This window comes from Falco rusticolus, chromosome 13 (assembly GCF_015220075.1).
Source record: "Falco rusticolus isolate bFalRus1 chromosome 13, bFalRus1.pri, whole genome shotgun sequence".
Taxonomy (NCBI): Eukaryota; Metazoa; Chordata; class Aves; order Falconiformes; family Falconidae; genus Falco; species Falco rusticolus.
The window spans coordinates 26,574,203-26,595,501 of record NC_051199.1 but is presented as its reverse complement, the minus strand read 5'-3'; the positions used below and the strand labels follow the sequence as shown (position 1 = coordinate 26,595,501).

Here is a 21,299-nt window from a genome sequence, read left to right as displayed (position 1 = left end):
CAACTGAGACCTACATTCTACAATTGTGAATCATCATCTGAGAACATGTTGGCAATGGTTACATAAACCTACTATTTAATACAAACTGTGAGTTCCATTTTAGCTCTGCCTACATCTCAAAAAGTACTGATAGTGAAAGAAGATCATTATATTATCCGACATAATTAAGGCAAGGACAATATTAAGTAATACTTTGAAAATGGAACAAAGCCAGTTATATGAACTACAGCTTCAGTATATTGGTGTTTTCTATCACTAGTAATGTTCAAACCTCACCCGTAAGAATGAAACTAAAATCACTTTACATCCTTGTAGCCAATTGCACAGTAATTCATACATTTTTTGATATTTTGCTTTCTAATTAAAGTAAATGGACTTACGGGGAGTGAAAGGAGGATAGTTTAAGTCATTCTGCGCACAACCATTTTTTGAGCCTTTAACAAAGTTGGCTACTTCATTCATATCCTGAAAAGGTAAGACACAGAATGTAAAATTTTTTCCTCAAGTACATTTTCTTAACAAAGTCTTACATTCTATTCTCTTAGCCTTTAATGAATAATTACTTAGAACTAGTACCATACAACTAGGCAAGAATAATATAACTCAGATAGTGACCTGGTTCATTCCTGTATTAACATAGCTCTCTGTTGGACAGACTTCTATATGCAGGCGAACATTATGTCGCAAGAGCTACATCTTATCCCTCCACCGAAAGAAACTGCAAGAGATGCTTATGTATACGTTGTCCCTGCCTATGACCTACTCCACACATCTCTCAAGGCAATATCTTTGGTATGGAGTGCTTGTTTAGAGAGAAATGCTGAACCAGTAAATGTACATTGATGCTTCCTCTCAAAATACACAAGATACCTAGATATTCTTAAACATCTCTTTTATAATACTTTCCAAGCCATTATACTTTCAAACTTTGCTGCCTCCTTCCATGAATATTTTATTTGGCAATTCTGTCAGTGTATTTCTACGTGCATCCCTGAATATGCTACAGGAAAAGCATGTATGGAAGAAGAGAGCAAATTCATCATGGAGGCACCACAGTCTAGTGACCAATTTGCTTCACTCAAAGTACTTGCTCTCCGTAAAGAGCGCTGTGCAGTCTTAACACTTAATAGCTTGACTTGATGGAACACAGAATCAGCAAAAATAAGTGAGAAAAATTCATTTTATCAAATTGTATTGGGTTTGCACGGCCAGTGTTTGGTGCCGGGTGTGAAGGTGCCTGTAAAGCTGTCCCCGTGCCCGGTGGAGCCTGTGCCAGCCAGTGCCACTGGGCCCAGCACTGCCCATGGCCCAGCCCGGCCACAATGGGGGTAATGTGCGGGGGTTTTCTCCCTTCTGAAGTACAACTGCAGCGGGAGAGAGGAGTGAGGGTATGTGACAGCAGCAGCCCTGCGGGCACCAGGGCAGCACAGGAGGAGGCGGGGAGGCTCCAGGCATAGAGCAGAGATGCCCCCCCAGCCCGTGGCGAAGCCTCTGGCTGGGCAGGCTGTGCCCCCAGCCCATGGAGCCCATAGGGGAGCAGATCCCCCCCCCCCACAGCCCAGGGAAAGGCCCAAGCTGGGGCAGGGGGTGCCTGCTGGGGCAGGACTGGAGGCAGGCTGGGGACCCCGAAGGGACCCCTCGTGGCGGGCTGTGCCCGAGGGGTGCCCCCATGGGGGGAGCCCATGCCAGGGCAGGGCAGAGTGGGAGCAGAAAGGAGCAGCAGAGGCAGTATGTGATGGACTGACCATAACCGCCATTCCCCATCCCTGGTACTGCTGGCAGGGAGCAGGGAGGGAAATCAGGAGTGAGGTTGAGCCTCGGAAGAAGGGAGGGGTGGGGGGAAGGGTTTTTGCGAATTGCTTTATTTCTTACTGCCCTACTCTGATTCAATTGGTAATAAATGAAATATTTTTTTTTCCCCAAATCAAGTCCATTTTGCCTGTGATGGTAACTGCTGAGAGAGCTCCCTGTCCTCACCCCAGCCCATGAGCCCTTCGTTATATTTCCTCTGCCCTGCCCAGCTGAGGAGGGGACCGACAGAGCAGCTCTGGTGGGCACACGTGTCCAGCCAGGGTCAACCCACCACACACACAGCAGCTGAAGGGCTGTATTTTGCCACAAAGATTAATTTAAAATGGTTACAGCTTTTTAAAATGCTTGGCAAAATATTCAGTAGATTCTTGTCTTCTTTCAAAATATTTATTTATTTTTAAATAAAAGGAAGTAGGAAAATGACAAAAAGAATAAAGGGAAGAAGGCACTGAGACAGGGATTGAGAAGTTTAAGTACAGATTTCCTTCAGACACCTTCTTTAAGAAGCTTCATTGCAGTATATTCCTTAAAAAAACTAATCTGGTCAGCCAAAATGGTTCTTAATTTCATCTGATTCCCATGAATTGTATGTGAAATCTGCTTTGCAAGACTGTATTTTAGCCCTTTTGTGGGAGAACCTGTCTAGAGAGCCTGGTTTTTCCAAATCCTTATCTGGAACAGCAACTGGAGATTCACTAACCAGAAAATCCATGAGCTACTTGGAGCTCATAAATATATATTTTACACTATATTCAGAGCCTGTTTAGCACACATTCACTGAGCAGGTATGCAGGTCTGCAAATATTACCATTCTGAGTACAGGAGTGTGCTAGCATTTGCCATTAGCAATGGTTCATCAATTGAAGCATTTTAAAGTGTCACTGAAGATTCAAAAAACAGTACACTGATCATTTAAATGCCATGATTAATGATTCAAATTAAAATTTAAAATTAAAATTTGAATTGCAAATTCAACACCAGAAGACATACACATACTGCACTGATTTCAGGTTCATAATAGTAAACATCCCTTTCAAATTGAATGCAAATTGAATTTGATAAACATCAATGCTTGTCTATTTTTAAAAATAAAAATAAAAATGAAAGTTCTGAATTACTTACAATCCAGATCCCATCGTATGGCACTATGCTATAAAACAGTTTGCATTCTTCCACCCACCAGCTAGTGCAGTCTGGGTTGGTGAAGTCTGGGAACACAGTTTCCCCTGGCCACACCTGAAATATGAAAAGGGAAATAATTAATTTAACTTTTAATGATATTTATAAGAGTTTATAGAATCATAGAACAGACCAGGTTGGAAGGGACATTGACAGATCATCTGGTCCCACCTTTCTTGGCAAAGGGACTGGGATGAGATCATTAGTATCCTGTCCAATTGCAAGTTGAAAACCTCCAGTAATGGGGACTCTACCATGTCCCTGGGGAGGTTGTTCCAGTGATCAGCTGTTCCACCCGTTATCCCTCCTATTCCCCATGGGGCTCCTTGTGAAGAGACAGCCTTTGCTCTCTCTGTAGCTGATTTTCAAGGACTGGAACACTGTGATGAAGTAACCCCTGAGCCTTCCCTTCTCTAGGGAAGAAAGACCCAATTCCATCCAGTCTTTCCTAGTAGAGCAGGTTCTCCACCCCTTTGATCACCTTCATGACCCTCCTTTGGATCATCTCCAGTCTGTCTGCATGTTTTTTGAATTACTGGGGCCAGAACTGGACATAGCTCTCAGGTGCAGCCTGAAAAGGATTGAGTAGAGTGGGATGATCACATCACCATCATTGCTAGTAATGCCACCGTGGGTGAAGCCCAGAGTCCAATTTGCCTTTGTTGCTGCAGTGGCAAACTGCTGACTCCTGTTCAGCCTGTTGTCCAGCAGGACCCCGTAGTTAGCCATCATGGCCAGTCTCCATACAGAGCTCCGATGAAGACTTTTGAACAACAAACTGCTAAAGTGACAATAGCTTGCATGCAGAAAGAAAGCAGGAAGAATATGAGTTTCTTAACTTTGAGGTTTTCAGTTACTTTTAAGTCATACAAGAAACTATACACACCAGAAAAAATTCTCAACAGAATTTAAAATCATAAATTAAAAGGATAATGTGGGAACTGGCTTTTCAGTCACTACTGAAAATAAATAGGAGCTGGCTGATGAATTGTCCCTTGAGCCTTCAAACTACCTGAGTTTTCCTTTTTGTTTAACGTAAAAAATTGCTAAAAAATAAAATAATCAAGAAAGGTTGAGAAGTATCATATCTTTAGTGAGTCCTTATAAACTTAGTTCTCACTGGCAGGGAATTTTACTGAAAGAAGAAACTTAGAAAATTACACTTCAAGAGGAGCTCTCTGACCTAAAGTAAACCATAACAGTGACAACAGATCAAGTTCAAATGCATAAAAATTCAATTACCTCCCCAAGTAATGCTGTTACTCCATTCGATTCATTAACCCAGACTTTTTTACTCTCTCCTCTGACATAGCTTTCATATGAACTACCGTTCACTAGATTTTTTATGCTAATAGCAGGATCCTAAAAAAAAATAAATTGGAAAACAAAGAATAAGAAACCAGGATACACTCCATCAATTATTAAAGGCCACTAGAATGTTAGGCAATAAATGTAATAATTATGTAGAATAAGCAGAGTATAATAATCAATAGTTATAATGATAGTATTTACAAGGGAAAAAGAAATAGTGAAATGCTTACCAATATGATAATATATTTTTGTCCATAGTCATGCATATAAGATGCAAAATAAGGGAGATCTTGAAACTTCACTTTGTCATATGTAAAATCTTTCTTTTCCTCCATATAGTCAATATCAGTGATCTGAGCATCCTGAAAGAGAAGTGAGTTCAACTTTAAAATTAGAAGCGATATGTAAAGATTTTGTATATTAGTTCCATACAACTTCTGCTGACAATTCCTGTTTATCTTATAGTGAATGTACTGCTGGGACTTTACAGCAACCTGGCAGAAAGTATGCTGTCAGGAGCACTTGCAAACAATGTGCACCTCATCACGTACTTACAGCCCTAATTAATGGTACTGACACGTCTTTTGTCCTATAAAGAGCTGCATTTAACATTAACATGATTTAAATTAATGTGTATATTGGCATCCTTTCAAATAACCCCTGGATGCGTGGCTATTTCATTGCAATTGCCTGACTTCAACATCTATCCCCTTAAATCCTACTCAACTCTTGGTTTACCATTACAGTATTTTTATTCTATTTGAACCAAACCATCAGGCTAATCTAATCTGAAATCTAATTTTTAAAGTTTATTATACTTTACCTTTGGATGTCAATTAAGAGTAACATATGGTTCCCTAAATTTTCACAAGAGAATTAAAAAAAAAAAATCACGGATTAGGTAATATGAGAAGATAAATCAATACAGATGAAAAGTATAACTGAAGAAATATCAAAGTGCTCAAATAAAACTTACTGTAATTAAGTCCCACCACGTCCCACATTCTGATAATGGGTCTACTGTTAAAATGCACAAAAACCTTTGACACCAGAAGCCTATATATTGGAAATTTGCTAATTTAAATTGATGTGAAATGATCCAGTTGCAGAACACAATGTTCAGGATCTCCTGGTCATTCCTCCTGCAGAAGTCTGCCTTCACAGCGTTGCTTTTTCCTCCTCAGACCCCATACTTACATAAGGGAGCCCAATCGCCCTGTTCCTCTCCACAACTCGCTTCACCTCATCCAGAGACCCATAACCGAAGCGGCTGAGCTGGAAGCCCAGGCTCCAGTAGGATGGCAATGCTGGCAGTCCCACAAGCTGCAAGTTGAGAGCAAAAATCCCATACATCATCAGTGCATACTGTGTGTCACCTTGGTGCCCGTTCCTAGATCCCTACTCCTCAAATCTATTTGAATAATATACGCTAAGCTTGAGTATGTGAAACGAGCAGATCACTCCCAAATGATATATTTTTCTATGGCTTTTGTCGGTTTATTTTAAGAAATACAAATATTTTGGAACACTGCCCATTCTTTAAAATGTCACTGAAACATAAGCGGATCTCAAGAAGTACAAAAGATATCAGCAATATCTTATGACCTTAAAATCATGACATACCTGTAAGCACATTGTCTAGCCTATAATACTACCACGGGAAGAGGAATTTGTCCTTATAACAAGAGAGCCCCAGCAAACAAGTTATTACATGTAGAACATCTCTAGCTCCAGTGTCTGCTGCACATCAGTCAAGCCATACAGACTGAAGAATTTAGCAGCTACAGACTCGAGCCTTGAGCTACTGCATGGTCTCTGCTCCAGCATAGCTAGTACAAGTAGTACTTAAGTTTCAGCTGCCTGTAACAGGGCAGCTAAAAATATCTACACCCCACCTTAACCCCAGCTACCTATTACTAATGACAGCAGTCACATTGGGGACATACTAACAGTTATTCTTAGTTAAATATATATTGAGACATATTTTCAGTTAATAGGTAACATAGAGAAGGCTTCCTGTTGTATAAGGGGGAGGGGGGAGGGGAGGGGCTGGGGATCACCAATAAATCCCAAGCACTTTAAAAAGTCTGTTCAACACATCACGTCTCTAGCTGAAGGTACCTTCACATACTCCTGGACTACTTGCTCTGGAGTGTTCCCCAAGAAGATATAGAAATCAAGGATCCCACCAATGGTTCTGTAGGTCACTGCTGGAGTGGGCTGCACTGCAAACTCTGACAGACAAGAGTGCACAAAGCCAATTTTGAATAACAGCTAAATCTAAAATAACTGAAATATTCTAATTGATGATTATAAGTTTTACTTATAAAAAAACACAAACCAAAAATACTTCAGGAACCCAAAACCATTAGTTGAACTTACAAAGGGGAAATGTATTCAGATGACACTTATAACTGTCCATATTTCCATTCCTTTACATGCTAGGGAAAAGAATCAAAAGAAATCCAGTGGCTCAATCTTTTATCTTCAAATTTTTAGTACATTTTTCCATCTTCAAGAGATGTGTAGAGCTCTGTAAAGTATACATGTATGCAGGCTTATCTAAAGAGACTAAAGGGCATATACTTTCAAGTATTGCTCACTCCAAATTTAAGCTCTGATTCCAGTGTCCTGCACATCTGCAAAGACCTGCACAGGCTTCAGAGAGGTTTCTGATCCATGAGTTTACAACACAGTCTTCGTGTTAACTGTGTGCTACTTGCTGCTTACGTCATGTATGCTAAACACTACAGTTTTGATCCCAATCCCACAGGTCATCTAAAAAGGCATTTAACTACAATGGTCAGAGCTGCAGAGAAAGCTTTCTTACCCATGGCATTACTGTTCATTAGGAAAACACCAAAGGAGGCTCCGGAGCTGTCTTCCAAGCACAAGAAGAAAGTTTGAACTCCATATAAGTTATGCATTTCCTTCAAGGACAAAAAGAATAAGTCAGCTGAGTAAATTCTAACAACAGCATGCGTTCTGGGATGTTTCAAAATACATCACAGGTAGAACTTGAAACTTCTCAAAATATAGCAAACAACCAAAATAAAAATCCTAACACCTTCCTACAGTTCTCTTTTCTCTTTCCTGGCATCCTTCTCCTTTATTTTCCATTAAAACAAAAGTTTCTCCAAATATAGAGATAAATAAGCAAGCAGGTATGACGGATCTTCAGGCAAGTCCGCATATATTACGCTACTGTTTCTGGGTAATACGTATGCACAGCAAGCAAAGAAGAGAATTTTAAAGGTGCCTTCGTCACCTTTCACCATAGATTAGGTTTTGCATCTAATCTGTACTTCTATTAACCCCGAAAGGTAATCATACTTATGTCTATCTATGGAAATAACAGAATGCCTTGCTTCTTTTTTATTTCCTTTCTGGTGTTTTCTTCCATTATTATTAGCAACAAAAAGCTTAGAAATTTTAACAATTGCTGTAATAGTTGTGCTTCTTCCCCTGCAAAACAAAATTCAGAACAAATTAACAAGAAACAAAACTTGAGCAATCTAAAATAAAACTAATTAGATTCTTTTCATTGTTGATTTTGCTTAATGAGTCTACACTCAATAGAGCCATTCAGGTAAGAACTAATAAAGAGGACAGTGAGAAGGTGTCTCAAAGTAAGTGATACACATTCAAAATTAATAGTTAATTACATATCGTGATCTCACCCTCTAGTTTCTGTTAGCATAACTCGCATTTCAGCAAGACACTGAGATGCTCTCTCAAAGTAAAGCACGTTGTTTTTTCTTTAGAAAACTGAGGTATTAGCATCAAATAGTCTTACAATTATCACAAAATGGGTGCCCTGGAAATCGTTTCATAAAGAGACAGCCATACCGACTATAGAAACTAATAACAGCTAAGAGACGTATTTTATCTTGGGAAGAGGCAGCTGTTAAAGAAAACGTTTCCATCGTGTCCCAAGCAACAAGGATGTTAACTGGAGAAGCATGTGTCATCTGTACTGAATGCTGCACACAGCAATGCATTAGTACAAACTTTTATTTATTTTCCTTACCAGTAGAAACTGAAAACTAATATATTAGTGTTTAACAACCGGTTTTCAACTGCACATCAGCACAAAAATCAAAATATTTATAAAAAGCTCTTCCTCAGGGAATATTCATCAGTACCATCTACCTTTTAGTAAGGCACCTGCAGTGCCTGAAACATCTTTAGGGAAAACCTCATTGATACTGCTAATGTGTCAGCTGCAGAACACGCTTGGATTTCAGAAATCATCTGCAAAGAATGAAGCGGAAGAAAACCAGTCCTTACTCCAGAGGGGCCAACATCCCTGCTGAACATGGGCCAGGTTTTCCAGTTAACATCGTGTCGGTATTGCTTATGCACGTGCTCTCCCACACCGTAAATGTTGCTGCTAGGTAGTTTGATTGACAGCTGTAAAAACTGGTCAGCGTACTGCAGTGGTCCAATGGTAGTATCAAATCTGATGAAACAGTTTAAAAAACAAAACCAGTATTTAACCAAGACTTGTTGTAACAACTGTTGCCACTGCTTTCCGTTAGAGCTGGGAGGCAGGTTCCCGTGTCCATCCAGGGACCTGAAAGGAGAGGGGGGAAGGATGGTGCGGGGCTGGAGCAGAGCGACCCTTGCACTGACGACGAGGTGAGCGGAGCCTGTTGATCCTGCAGAAACGTCTCATACCCACAGCCCATCTACTTTCAGGGGTACATCTGCACTCCCCTCTTCCACCTCAGCTTCCCACCCCACACCTGTTGCGCTGCATCCTGAATCTGCTCCCTGAACAAGCTCACAGTAAGGGGTAGAAATGGGCTCACTCTCAAACAACCTGAGCACAGATGAGCGTAGATTAAAAGTAATAACATCGTCCTTAGCATGGATCAAGTCCCATTTGAGGGCTATCGCACCTCCTGCAGCAAATTCTGCATAAAGCCACCGCGAGGCTTTTCAAGGAGTGTGAAGTTGCTGGTGTTGAAAATAGACACGGAGACTACTGTGTGTATCTGTACAAACAGAACAAGCCGAGATCAATATTCCTCCTTTACATCCATTAGCAAAGCACACAGGACAAGTCCATTTCAGTAATACAGTTTTTTCTCTTCATTTAGTTTTGCACCTTCCTCTATTCCTTTCATTGCAGACAAACAACTCCTCTTCCAAATAAGGATCATGACAACTTTAAATACTTCAGCAGAACCTAACGTCACTCCCTGTTTCTATGGAAAGGACATGAGAAACGGTGGGGAAGCCTGGTTGTCAGTGCTGAGGCAGGGAGGGGCGGGAGGCAGCCCAATTCCTGCCATGGGATGCCCCAAGCAGCAGCTCGCTGCAGGGCAATGGACTCTGTGATTTCCTCTCGTTCCTTTAGCTTGCCGTAACGGTGAACCAGAGCCTCGGCTCCCTTGGCCAGTGAAGCTTCAGGTTTCGCTCCTTCCTGCAGTCCCTGATGGTGCCAAAGAGGCTTCATCAGGCATCTCCAAGTAGACACTCAGAGTCAAGCACCGCTGTGATTTTTTTTCTTTAGGAGACAGAAGTACAGCCATAAGCATCCTCCCTCCCGATGGACAGAGGAGACCATCCATTGGGATCTTTTTTTACAGGTCTGTGTCCACATCATCACCAAAATGTGGTCCTTTTTTGTCATGTGACAATAATGCTGTTATTTTGGTCATGTTTATCTTAGCAATACAATTAAATATCTCCCTCAGAAACCAGGTGCACCAGGGTGGTTTCCGAAGCTACAGCAAATACCACCCTGGGCGAGTTCATGGATCAGTCAAAACATTAAGGAAAACAGGAATGAAATTCAATCATGTCCACTGTCCTCTTTCATTCCTCTAACATACTGAACATTTCTAACCGGCAAATGTGTCACAACTGACCCCTCCCCAGAACTAGTTGGAGTTTCCACCACTCATCACTTTCTAAATGATACAATCATAAAGAGAATGAAATTGTGAGTTGAACCAGATGTAAAACCGAGAGCATCTGGAATGAAGCTGATTCTCAGATTTGAAGGTTACCTTCAGCTTCATTAAACCAAAAGCTTAGAGGGATATGCAGAAACACAGTCTTTCCCTGAAATCTGAGAAAGTGACTGGCCTTCAGACAGCAAGCTACCTCGATGTATATTAAAATCATACACAATTCCGAAGGAATATGCTTTTCCCCACTCTATGTAGTTTTAATTAGAAACTCTTTTTACAACTGTATTTTCTGTGATATCTGTGACATTTGACAGTCATCACATGCATACGGAGTAGAGCAAGGTAACTTTCTCTTGGCTTTACGCAAACACAGCCACATTAATTTTAAGGGACTTCAGGTGTATTAGTGTACTGTAACTACATATATGACTATGTCACCATCAGAAAATCCTTTTATGCATAAAGAGGTCTTCAAACTATTAAATACACAGTGCATTAGCAACTGCAAACACTGCACAAAGAAGCAACCAAACCAGCAGAGTCTAGATTTGCTAAAATTTTAATCTGCTCATTTACATATATATATTTTTTTTTAAGTTAAAAATACTAACACATGAGACGGGCTTCATAGGTCAAATCCTCACCTGATTTATTTCTATCCAGTTTTAATAATTCCAAGCCTAGCATGCCCATCTGCTCACAAACTGTACTGAAACCTGCTTTCTTGGAGGGGGGTGGGGGGTGCGCGCGCGCCCCTGTGTTTCCAGTGAAACTATGGCAATCTCAGGGTTTCTTGCAAATGATGACAGTCATAGTTCAGTCAGGACTCTAACTCTTGGCTGGGGGGGGGTGGGATCTCAAGTGTAACAAACAGTGATGGAGGGTTGAAGGCTTCATAACAACCTGGATAATCAGGACTTTTGTAATGAACTGTAATGACAACTTGGTCCCCACTCTTCCAAAGAGGCCTCCCTTTCCTTTGGTGGTTTAGGAGCTGTGGAAAAGCACTCATCTTGTGTAGACAAACTTGTCAAAGATTCCTCTCCCAGGGGCTGCCTTACCCCACGCTAACAACAGCTTGCTTTCAGAGGCTCAGAGTCAAGCACCGCTGTGATTTTTTTCTTTAGGAGACAGAAGTGCAGCCACTTCTACCAAATTAAAGAAAGGCCTAAGGGAAAGACAGACAATCTTCCAGAGCGCTCTTTCAACATGGTTCTATTGGACTAGGCTCTGTATTCCCTCTCCATATACCTGCCTAATCAGTCACGCACTACCGAACACCAAGTCCATCTTTTGTGCTCTCTCTGTAATTGCAAATCAATCATTAGAGAGGATTCTAAGCAAGAAAACAATACTAATAAGAGCACAAAAGTAACCGCTAATTCATTAAACTTGAAGCGTTAATAATCCAACTGCTCTAGCACTCCCACAGGTAATCATTCTTGGACTGATTTAATAAACATGTTTGTCCTGACACTTCCCCTTTCTAATGGTTCTTTAAGCCATGATGTTAGATTTCTAGGTTTGCTTTATGTATCTCTTTTTAGAACCCAAATGGCACGAAAGCATTCAATGTGGAAGTCCACCAAGTATTTTACTCACAGCAGGACCTGCCTGGCTGATCAGTGGCCTGCACCAGCTGTGCTTGGATATCACACCGGTCTGAAGGGCAACCTGGTTTTGGTGATTCAGGGCTTCAGCATGATTGTGAGAAATAAAAGATGCAATGAAGAGTGTTCCCATGTGATTTGAAGCACTGGAAAGGAATACTTTGGAAAACAGAAATTCCCCAAATTAAAGGAACGAAGAAGCTGTAAAGGTTTCTCTGGTATTGGGAGAAAGTGAACAGAGCACCGGTCCTAAAACCTTTTAGACAGAGCTCTCCATATCACAGAATTCTTTTCCAAAGGCCTTGCAAGAGTCCTTGCAGAATATCCATCACTCAGAAGAGGAAAAATAGATTGCAATCTTTAAGGTCAGTTGCAACCCAAACCTTTCTATGATTCCTTGTCCAAGAGGGCACATTGCACGTGGCATCTTGGACATATATTTTTTGTGTGGCAACGTCGGCTTTCAAAGAAAACCAATGACATCCCTGTCGTTCAGAAAAAGCAGTAGTATTACATACAGCACTCTACCGTTGCTTATCCTGGTCACCACGATGCCAAAGGGATTCTGCTTGACATCCACTTTGTAGTTTAAATTGGAGGCTGCGGATCCAGTGAAAGGTTGCACATGCTCATGAGGGACTTCAAACCTTTGCGTTTTAGGATCAGTGATCTGCACATGTTTAAACAACAGAAGTGTTGAGCTTTTAAAAATTATTGCCTAATTCAAATATTCTACAATATTAGCATACAGTTCTGGCTAAGGATATTCCTAACCCGTCCCAGACTCCTGCCTTCATCGTTATTCACTTCCAATTTTCATCACTCGTTTTTCAGCCATTACCATCAAAATACTTTACTTTTTTTCCCTGGCTCAGCAGGAGCCCACTTCAAGAAGAAAATCTCCCACAGAAGCCCTGCTTAACACCAGAACCCGTTGCTACTCTACATTCATGCATGGACTGTTGAGTTTTCCATAGTAAACAAATCATTGGAGGTATTAATGTTGTCTGTTAAAATGATTGAGAGATCTGGCCAGGCCATAAATAAAAAGTAAACAAATATATTTATCTGCAAAATTTTCCTAGGATGGGGAAAAAGCATAGATAATATAAAAGCTGAGCTTTTCAAAATTCTCAGTAATTTTTCATGCAGAAATCTGGCTGTGCTAAACGCTCATTAACCTGATGCATTGCAACAGCAGAGGATGAAGAAGAGAGGAGCCAAACACTTCAATGGGAGTCTTAAGACTGTATCAGAGGAATTAGTCCAGCCCTTCTAACCTCACTGCAGAGTTACAACCCACCTAAAATCTTGCACAGAACATGAACCTTAAAACAGCAGAAAAGAAAGATTAACCTTGAACCGGAAGCGATTTGGTGTCTGATACTCTCCTGTGAGGAGAACAGTGTTGATATCATTTCCAAAGAGGGAAGGTGATGGCAGCCTTGTTAACGTAGCCTCGAATCCTTTGGAAAAAAACATGTGTTGCAATGTTACTGTACTGAATTGAACATTGGCACGTACATAAATTGGGGAGCTCAGCCTGAAGCTTACCTGCCTGTGTTGATCTTGTTGACCCATCCACTTTGTACCCATGGTTTGAAGGGAAAAAACACCAGGGCACACTGGTATCACTGCTGGGACTCCAGCAGCAGCCACGCAGGATGCAGGTGAGCTGATTCAAGGAAATGAGGGGCACATGTGAGCTGATTTTAAACCATATAAATATATATATAGCTATACTAAAACATTTAAAATGCACATGGAGTTCACTTTATCCCAAACATCAGAAACCTTAATAATATCTGCAATCAGATCTACTCATTCTCTAAAACTCTATTGAATGAACTCAATGGCACAGAACACACTAAATGGAAAGGATTTTTTTTCTGCATTCAGAGCAGAAATTTGCTTAGTAGCCATTCATTCTTTCTTAAAACCATGAGGTCCACAGGCAACATAAGCATTTTAAAATAATTATATGAAACATTTGAGGTGTGGTAGATACAGTACAGTCTGACCAAAAGTCACTCACTGGAGAGGGGGTGAAAGTTATAGTTGGCTTAATATCTTGTAAACAACTGGTTAAACATATACATAACTGATTGCCATGTATAATATCTACATTTTAGTGTAATATTCCAAAAAGCAGAAATGTTCATATTAATTTTGCAGAACTTCAAATTGAGGTAAATTAACTTCCCCACCCAAAAGAAAAACAAACAAAATCCCAAACAAATAAACCTGTTGTTTAAAGCATGTATCTCAGTGTAGTGGCACCAACCCTTACACTACTTTTCTGTAGTCTAATAAGCTACAAAACGATTCTATCTTTGTTTTTTGTTAGAAATTAATTTATTCATGTGCTGTTTCCTTAAGTTTTATGTTTGAAGATAAGATCTGGGTAATACGATAAGATATGGGTAATACACCCCTAAGATTCCACACATTTTCTCACCTTAAGAACCTCAATTCATTACTTAGGGCAAAGAGCAGTAGTAGTAATACAAATTTCACTGTGGGCAAAGGGCAGTGTCCATAACTAATCTCAGATATCCAATTCCAACATACAGCTCTTCAAGACCTCCCTCCACCTTGCACACTAACAGAAGCTGTTTCTGCCTCTATCTGATCATGCCCAAGTATTTTTGTTGTTTGTGCCATTCTTATTTAAAGTATTCTGCCTCTTGATATGGTCCAAAATCTCTATTGCTGCTGTCTTTGAGAGCACTTGGTTTTGGGTTATAGAGGCCAAACTGGTCCGTACAGGTCAAAAATTTTTAGCAGCCTCTGAACAGAGCAAAGACAAGCCACCTCCAGCCCGAGTCGTGCAAGTGCTGAAGGAAAGCATGGAGCCAGCTCACAGACGCACTGGCTTGGGAGGTCTTAGTGCATTTATTCAGTAGTGATTGCACAGAGCACAGAAATCTCTGCAAACCCACCCAAGATAAAACTCAGATTAATGGAGAAGATATTTGTCTCTCTGTCATGGAATCATCACATCAGAAAACATTTCTGCTGTCATTTTCATTATCTTCCAAGCAAAAACGACAGTTGGAGGAGAGATGTAGTGACTCATTTTCCCCCACATCGATCCACAAATCAATGTGCTTTCTAAGGCTGTGAAAACCCCATGCTCACTTTCCACCTTCCCAACTCTACCATGAGACTCCCTGTTTACCGTTTTATAAACTATTTCAGAGTAAATGACAAAAAGCACTGATCCCTTCCATGACTGCAGAGATCGCAGCTTTACTCCCTTACTTCTTTTCATTCATAGACAGGGGAAGATCCCAAACACATAAGAACTGAGTTGCTGCCTCTGTCCTCTTATCCCTTCCTAGAGTAGTGACTATCCCATGCAATGCAGAATAGCTCAAACACATTTTCCTAAAGCCTGGTAGTTTAAGCATCTGCATTCCCAACTTCATAAGCATGCTTTTCTTTTTCTCCAGTTACTTCTCATGAATACTTGTTGACTGTTTTCAGCAGTTGCTTGCCATTCCAGTGATATTCATCTAGCTAGATCTTGTTCTAGTGGATTTGTAAGCTATAGCTCTGTATTTTCATGGTACATTGAGCATGCTGCATAAGGAAATAAATACAGAAGTGCAAGACTGGTTATACAGCTGACACAGGGAAAGGAGCAGAGTTCATCCCAAGACACCAGAGATGTTGTTATAAAAGCTATCATTTAGTGTAAATAAAGATGTGAGCTGATCACAGCTTCTGAGCTATAAAACCAGCATAACAGATACTAATACCCAAGAAAGCCAAAACTTAATTAGAACTAATCCTGGATATGAGGAAATAATTTATGCTGGGGTACAGTATGAGATAGCTTCTGAACATTGAACTGAGCACCAAGGATTAAAAGAATAGCTTGTCTATGTGCTGAACTAAAATGTCTCTCTTACGTGTATCCAAACAAACCTCTACCAGCAGGCTATTTTGGGAAAAAAACCACACAAATTAGAACAAAAACAATACCCCCTCCCCTAAGCTTTCAGAGGTATGAGTCCAATAATGGACTATTACTAGCTCTGCTCATGGTAGTTCATTTTTTACCGGTGCATTATTGTCTAATCAAACTTCATGGCAATTTTCCACAGCAGTGAACAGCTAATACACATCTACTTTCTTTCAGCATGTCTATCTTCATCAGCCCTGTGATCAGTTAATAAATATCTATTTGCTTTCCATACTTCTATCCCCTGCAATCCTACTTATTTTTTGGCATCATCTAGGACATCTTCAGTGAATAAAGAAATCAAGACAGACGCTAACCTGCCATAAGACCTTAAGCAAATCATAATTTTCCTAGCTGCTGTTTATTCTGAAAACCACTAATGGAAACCACTACAGAAGAGTTATGTTATTCTAAGCAGGTACCTGCAGTTTTGCAGCTCTGCTGGTTGCTGTATTAGAATAGCCTAAAGGACAATCAAAATGCTTCCAGCAGAAAATTTATACAAGAATGAACAGACACACTGGGGTGGGACTGGATTGTGTCAGGCAAGGACCCAACAGCTTTCATCAGGGCACAGGTCAAAGGTGATGTTTGTCTCTAATGCTGTGAAATCTGCTGCCTGGTCTTCACTAATGAAAAAAAACAGATTTAGAAATAATTCAGAACAGAATATTCCAGAGCAAGTACCCCAATGTTCAAACCTGCATCTGGCCTTACATTTCTGCTGTTATCTATCATTTCATTCTTTTTAATTCTTTCTGATCACTGATGGTAAAAAGCAAGGACAGACTTACAATAAGGCTTACACCTGCAACCAGAGCAAAACTACTTCCCTAAGTGCTGCAGTTATCATACAGTGAATGTGGGGTGACTGGTTCAAAGGTAGTAATTCAAGATTAAAGTGATCTGCATGAGTGCTCCTACTGTGGTATGCTTGCTTCTGGGGGTGGGGGTGGGGTAAGGGATGGGGGTGGGGTGAAGGAACAAAAAGAGTAGAGGAACAGACTGTGTTCTGAGCTTTTACAAACCTGTTCACTCACAGGACTTTATTGAACTATATATTGTAACAAAACCCATGGCATGACAGAAGCTTTAACAACTGTCATTTCCAGAATTAGATGGAATTTCCTTAGAGATTGAGACAGCTGGTTAAGAATTTTTTATACCTCTGTGAATGACAAACACCACACATCATAAATATATTCACTGTTTTATCTCCTAAGCTGCACACACACACCCCCCAAAGAAAGATGCCAGGCATTCACCAGCTTCCAACAGAAAATGACAACATCCATCATAAAGATGAAAAATAATTATGATAATACAAATAATAATAGCCTTTCAAGACCAACCACTACACAAATGTTCTGAATGTGAGAGCACTGAAAAATTCAGATGATTCTTTTCACTGGGAATCTTAACTCATAGATCCTTAAGACAAAACGTCATTTCTAAACTCTGCACTCTCCCAAATGAGAGACACCACAACCAAGCAAGATTCCCTGAGATTCAAATGGGTTCTGAAAGGAAACTGCTACAATGTCTCATATTATAAAAGTCTTGTGCATCTGGGTAAAGGGCATCCTCACCTGCTATTTCTGATCTATTATAAATGCTAGTACTTGACCATCAGACAAAAGGAAACTCTTCAGGCAAACTTGTTAAAAGAGTGGCTTTTTTCAGCTGCCTGCTGTCTGATGAATTTTATTCCCACCTATCCCAAAACCACACTGCTAGGGAGTACTTTGCCAGTGGTCTTCAACCTTTGACAGCAAATGGCTACAGTGGCTAGAAAAATGAGACCTGTCAATGGGCTGAAACAGGTTATACAGGAGTTACACTACCCTGCAAAGCATTCAGGCAATCACAGATTAAAAAAATAAAAATAAAAATTAAGTAAACAACTGTTATAGTAGAGACAATTTACATTTTTGCAATTAAGCACAAGGCTTTATGGGATAAGTCTTATTTTCTATTTTTTTCTTAAATGTTTTCAGACCTTTGTTGATATTTGATCTGGGATGCAGTCAATTCTCTCTGCTATTAATATGTTTGGACATTCTGGTGAAAATTCTGTTAGGGAAATAAAATAACAGGTTATTACCAGCATTTCTAAAATGTAGGAATAACTTGATCACCTCTTAACTCAATGACTACTTCTGCTGTTTCTAACCATATTGAAACCCTAACCATTAATATAGATTCAAATGAGTGTAAGTTACAGCTAGTGTGATTCATTTTTACCTTTGAAAAATTGCATGCAATTATTTCAGATAAAGTTAGGACAACTTCACTTTAGGGTTCTTGAACATATGGGTGACTGATAATTTTATTTCTTAAGGTATACCTTAATCCAGTTTTCAGTACATCCTGTAGCTCAATATGCATTGCTTCTCATGAAAACACATGCCAAATAGAAATTGGAAGGACTTTTTTCTTAAGGTGTACTGTGCCACTGCTCTCAGAGGTGTTCCTTCCCCTGAAATACTGCTCTTCACAGGGGCTTGAAGTACAGCATCAGGCCAAAGCACCTTAAAGCTCCATTAGGATGCTCTTTTAGATCTCAGGTTTGTCAGATTGAATTTAAGGTGATCTCTCGGCAACTTTAGCTGCAAAAAGGGCACCTGATGGCTCGTTTCAGTTTCTTCCAACACGGAAAGTCACTTTACATATATGTTGGAACACTGTGTATGTTTGGAATGAGAACTGTGAAGTGTAGAAATCTTGTCTCAGGCCAAGATGCACACAAATACATGGACACACCCGTTTATGTTATCTGCCATATATGCACTTGTGCTTTTTGCTCAGGCAGATTCCTACTTGTCTTGAAACTGAAACAAGCAGAAAAGATGGAGGCATTAGCCTGTATAGGCAGTTTTACTAAAACACCAAAGTGTTTGTTTTGTATAAGCACTTATTTATATTTACTGCCATTTTCACTTTCAAGCTTTTCACTTCAATCCCCATGTGTAAATGGGGTTACTCAGACAAAATGGGACTGTAAGCCGGATGCTCTATATCACATCGCTGTAAGACAAGTGGTTTCTAATGACCAACACATTAGCAGGAAACAGTATATGGTTTCTTCAGTTACAATTTATGTTCCACACAATGTGGCCACTCCCACATAGTCTCCTGATCCTTTTTCTTTTTTTTTTTCAGTGTTCTTTTTTTATATTCAAAAATTTTATCATGCTAGTTATATGTTTATAAAACAAGTCCAGCCTTGAGAGAAAGGGATAAAAGTTGCTACCATGACGATAAATTCTGGGTTACACTATTTATTATGTTCATAACTGATAACTTCACATATATTATCTGAAGGAAGGAATGACCAATATTCACCTTCGGGTAATGATAAGAACATCATAGTAACACTAAGAGTCATAAATCTACTTTTTTTTGTTGTTTTACAGTGCTTAGAGTGATTTTTTTTTTTTCCTCACATGAACGTCCATGTACTTGCAAAGTCTGAATCAGTGACAGAAATGATGCCAACAGGTAGTTCCTGATCTCTGCAACATTTACAACAACCTCACCAAGCAGAGCTGAGCAGTTCCCACCCAGGGTTTTTGCTCTGGTCCTACACCAGCAGCAGCTACTTACCTGCAGTTTTGACACCGGATTCTCCTGATGCTAAAAGCCCAATGAGGACACAGGCTATGACTGTCACCAGGCAGACGATGACGATCAGTGTGATTTCCAGCCCACTGAACTTCCTCTTGCCCATCTAGACCCAGGGAAACACCGTTAGTCAAAGGAAAACACAAGGAACAGCTTTGAAAACTCATGAATTACAGTACCAATTTATTCAATTAGCAAAATTAATAAATGATTCAGGCTTTAAACCATGCCCCCTAATCCCTGCATTTAAACAAAACACTCCTCAAGGGCTACGTGCAATAAATCTCCTATTTATTCAACCACGTTTAACGATAAATTCAGAATAGTTCACACAGCACAGGTTACTGCAATGTTACACTAGTGGGCAATCACTGTGAAATGTATTTTCTTCCATGTAAACCCACTTTATACACAAAGATCAATTTTCTCCTGAGATTAACTATGGAGTTTCTTACATGCTACTGAAATGCCTGAAACAAAAAACAAACCTCTTTTTCTTTCTTTTATTTTCTTCTTTACAAGAACACAAACTATATTTTGTTTAATAAAGGAGGATGACAAAAGTATGACTTGACAAATACCTCTCATGAGCTCTAATAGCATGCCCATGACATTTGAGAAAAACAAGACATAGGTAACAGGCTAAGTTTCTTATTTGTGAAGAAGCAGAACATATCATGTGTATCAGCCCATGGGATTTCATGGGGGCTTCAGTGCAGTGAAAGCAGAACAAAATGCCATGAGAGCTACACTGATTGCTGCTGGAATCACAACTGAAATGAGGAAGCGTACGTCACTGGAGTCAGTGCCTTAAACTGCTCTGTAAAAGTCGTCTTTTTCCGGTATTACTTCTGTTTGTGAGGCACAGAGGAGCAAGGCACGCTGCGCCAAGGGGCTGCGCTGGCTGCACAGCCAGCTGCTCGGCCCCGTGAGACCAACGCCGTACCACGAACACTGAACTGCACACCAGCAATAAAACTAATTAAAACTAATCTCCAGCATCCAGATCAAGATACATTGACAGCTGCTACTGCATTTTGCATTTGGTTAAGAATATTTAACCTTATAAAACAACCTTAAATACATAGAAATGGTGGGGGTTTTTTAGTTAAAGCAAGAAAGTGTGGGAATACATGTGCATTGCACTGGTTTATCAAAATGCTTCTACATGTTTTAATGATGACCCAAAGGAATGAAAAATACTTTAGAAGAAACTTTTTTTTTTGTTGGTGCATGTGTGAAATAACAGTTTAAGTCTATTGTATATGCTTGCCTCCCATTTCCTCCAGGTGTAACTCATCAACCCACTTGCACCCCCCTGTTCATGGAGATCCCACAGCCACAGGAATGAAGGAAGAGTAAAAGCAACACTGGCTTGTCATGGTTTAACCCAGCAGGCAGCCAAACACGAGGCAGCTGCTCACTCACTTCCCCCACAGTGGGGTGGGGGAGAGAACTGGAAAAAACTCATGGGTTGAGATAGACTGTTTAATAGGACAGAAACGAAAGAACAAATAATAATAATACTGATAAAAGAACACACAAAAAAAGTGATGCATAATGCAGTTGCTCACCACCCACTGACTGATGCCCAGCCAGTCCCTAAGCAACGGGCTGTCACCCCCTAGCTAACTCCCCACAGTTCTATGGTTCGGCATGATGTCATATGGTATGGAATATCCCTTGGTCAGCAGGGGCCAGCTGTCCCAGCTTTTTGTACCCCCCCAGCCTACTCACTGGCAGGGCAGTATGAGAACCTGAAGTGTCCTTGATTTAGTCCAAGCATTGCTCAGCAACAACTAAAACGTTGTGTTAGCAACATCATTCTCATCCTAAATCCAAAACACAGAACTGTACCAGCTACTAGGA

The 21,299-nt window shown here is 40.3% G+C and overlaps 1 protein-coding gene across 1 annotated transcript in view; it reads right to left on the bottom strand.

Moving 5' to 3' along the window:
• Nucleotides 1-19,536, bottom strand: part of SI (sucrase-isomaltase) — a 53,176-nt gene extending 33,640 nt beyond the window's left edge. The window contains exons 1-13 of the mRNA XM_037407571.1: nt 19,413-19,536; nt 17,806-17,879; nt 13,391-13,511; nt 13,193-13,302; nt 12,355-12,506; nt 8,593-8,764; nt 7,133-7,232; nt 6,424-6,536; nt 5,500-5,625; nt 4,533-4,664; nt 4,234-4,353; nt 2,935-3,048; nt 381-465 (exon numbers count right to left, since the gene is read on the bottom strand). Of these exons, the coding sequence (XP_037263468.1) occupies nt 381-465; nt 2,935-3,048; nt 4,234-4,353; nt 4,533-4,664; nt 5,500-5,625; nt 6,424-6,536; nt 7,133-7,232; nt 8,593-8,764; nt 12,355-12,506; nt 13,193-13,302; nt 13,391-13,511; nt 17,806-17,879; nt 19,413-19,536 (1,543 nt within the window). The remainder of the gene's footprint in view (nt 1-380; nt 466-2,934; nt 3,049-4,233; nt 4,354-4,532; nt 4,665-5,499; nt 5,626-6,423; nt 6,537-7,132; nt 7,233-8,592; nt 8,765-12,354; nt 12,507-13,192; nt 13,303-13,390; nt 13,512-17,805; nt 17,880-19,412) is intronic.
• Nucleotides 19,537-21,299: the final 1,763 nt, after the last annotated feature.